Raw genomic sequence first — 2,859 nt, 5'->3', positions numbered from 1 at the left:
TAAAGAACTCAATATTTTGACGGGTGAAGATGAGGACAAGGATAGACAACTGCCATTAATTGATAGAAAGAAGTTGACAGAGGACTTTTTTCTTGATCTTGAGCAATCTGGAGATTTGAAGGAGCACGAGGGTGGGACTATTGAGAAGTATGAAACTGATGACTTTACACCAATCGCAATTGTTTCGATTCCAAAGACTGAGGGCTCAATGGTACTGACTGATGCTCCAATGGCAAAAGTTGAGCCAAAGAAAGAACTGCAAGTGTCAAGTACAGAGACTCCATCCATTAAATCAGAGAGTGAGACAACTGCAGCAGGTGAAGAGCAGAATCGCCCGCCAGGCTCTCTATTTAATCCTTACGCTCTTAATTTCAAAAACGAAACTTCAGGTAAGCAGTTTATTTTTTTAGCAACTATGATTGTAGCAAATCATAATATTCTTTTTTTTCAGCATTTTCCAATGGCAAGAGGTCAATGGCAGTCCATCGTCAAAATTCTGCGCTCCGTAATTCGGAGAACATCATCGCTCTATCTAATGAGGAATTGGAGTTGAAGAAGAAATACTATCACCAAAAGTTATACCACACTGCCAAAAATTCTCGAGCCAATGCTATGCAGTCAAGAGTTCTACGCAATATTGCCAACAAGCTCGTGTATCACCCATGGTGATTTTTCATCACACTCTTTTTTTGCAATACTCATCGTTTTTGTTTACTAGTCCAGTGGTGACCTGTCATAAAATAATTTCAACGACTTTTCAATTCTCAATTTTTTAGTTAAACATTCAAACAAGCATATACAGCATAATCGACGAAGAAAAATGGTTAATTGGTGCATGAATTATCATCAAAAAAGGTGACTTAACATTATTAAACACCCGAGTGTGTATTCGATAAATAAATTATCAAGAAGTCAGCTCGACATTTTTCATAATTCTCTCGATACCAAATAAGTTACGATAATAGCAAAAAGTCATTTATTTTTGGTGAGTAAAATTTGTATTACTATTTTCTCCTTAAATGATCGATGAAATTCCATATTCAATTATGTATCAAAAATTGGCGATTGACAGGTCTCCACTCCACTACTCATTTGTTCCTAGATTATAGAAAAGTGATATGTAAAACTTTGAAAGTTCAAATAATTATAAGTTAAATAATTATTAACTGGCAAGTACAACGTTATAAAATAAAAAACGCCATAGGAGTGCGAGGAAAAATTACGACGTGCTCTAAAGAGGCTGTGTTTATTCTTAACAGATGAAAAATTATACAAGAAGTAGGGGGAGGTGGGTCAAAATGGACTATTTTTATAGACTCAAATTCCCAATATCTCTGTGGATGAAGAGAGCTATTGGGAATTTGAATCGACAAAAAAAGTAAATTTTGTCCCACGCTCTTCTACCATTAGTACTATGAGAAGGATTTGACTATTGGAAGCCAAAAGAAATGAAGTAAACAAGTGCAAATATATCTGTAGGTACGTGTGATAGCGCACTAAATTCTTACTATATGATAAGCATTATATGCACATTTGTTTTCATTGGTTTAAAAAAATACATATTATTTTTGCGTGAATATTTTCATTTATTCTGTTCCCATATTCTCTCTTCTTCAAAAGTCCACGTGGCTCTCTTTGGACGTTTTTTACACTGAAAATTTTCGCTTCTATTCTCACGTAAACCATCGTCGAACAATGCGATCTCGAAGACTTCGACCAGCTGCTAATTCGGGATTAACACGTCTTCTAAGCATATTCATCTCATCAAGTACTTCATCGTCCATCATGCCGTAATCCTCGTTGCCTACATATGGGTCGTCTTCTCCTGCTGGGAATCTGAGGCCATCCATGATAGCCATATTGTGGAGAACCACGCAAGTGTTGGTAATTTTGGCTGCAGTTGTTGGGTCGTAATGAAGAACCCGGTGTTTCAAGAGACAACGCCATCTCATCTTGAGAATTCCATTGACACGTTCAATAATTGATCTTGCTCGACAAAAGACACGATTGAAAGCGGCTTCAGGTGAATTGTCCAATGGATCCCTGAATGGTGTCATGAGCCATGGACGTAAGGGGTACCCTGCATCTCCTACAAATTATTCAACCATTAAATTCGTTAAATTAAATATCTCAAGTGTAAGAGAGAATGCAAATACAGCAGATGTTACCGAGCAAGTAGAATCGTTCATTGCGATAATTATGCAATCTTCGCATCAACGGTTGAATATTGCTGTCATTCCAAATAGCACAATCGTTGGCACTCCCGGGATATCTGGCATTGACGTTGAGAATTTTGAATTCAGCATCACATATCTATCGTGCGAGGGATAATGCAATCGTTAGAGAACCATAAACTCCAAGTCTGTTTCATAAACTTTTTTTGCCTATCACTTGACTTACCAATTGCACGTTCAATGAGTGATACCCTTTGCGGTTTACGTACACATTCTCAGGATGAACTGGGTCATTAATTTTGGGAGGGACAATTGCCACGTGGGTCCCATCAATGCAACCGATTGCATTGGGAAACTGGAATCGACGCCAGAACCTACAAGTAATCAAATCATGGAGTATAGAAAAACAACAGCAACCACAATATTAAATGAGACTGGTATTCACCTATCACGAGATGCCCGAACTTCTTCAATATTTCTGTAGAATCTGACATATTCCGCAAATATTTCATTTCGATTGAAAACGTCGATGACTGTATGAATGGATCTACTCACTGAGGGCTGACTAACAGCTGAATATCGACCCAATCCAACATCTAATTGGTAACTTCCAGTTGCAAAAAATCTTAATGCTGTGAGCACCTAAGAATACCAAATCAATGAGTTATTAGTAATAAAAAAAAAA

General features: G+C 37.3%; 1 protein-coding gene across 1 annotated transcript; it reads right to left on the bottom strand.

The window, feature by feature from the left end:
* Positions 1 to 1,603: 1,603 nt before the first annotated feature.
* On the bottom strand, positions 1,604 to 2,816 carry LOC107047280 (putative nuclease HARBI1; the record flags this gene model as incomplete). The annotated part of the gene is made up of 4 exons (XM_015270034.1): positions 1,604 to 2,089; positions 2,169 to 2,313; positions 2,401 to 2,548; positions 2,620 to 2,816. Coding segments are annotated over 4 exons (906 nt in total), but the record flags the coding sequence as incomplete, so codon positions are not given.
* Between the last annotated feature and the right edge of the window lie 43 nt (positions 2,817 to 2,859).

Source organism: Diachasma alloeum, unplaced genomic scaffold, assembly GCF_001412515.2.
Source record: "Diachasma alloeum isolate Michigan unplaced genomic scaffold, Dall2.0 Dall_scaffold_36791, whole genome shotgun sequence".
NCBI lineage: Eukaryota > Metazoa > Arthropoda > Insecta > Hymenoptera > Braconidae > Diachasma > Diachasma alloeum.
The sequence above is the reverse complement of the archived record's forward strand: the minus strand, read 5'-3'. Positions and strand labels throughout refer to the sequence as shown.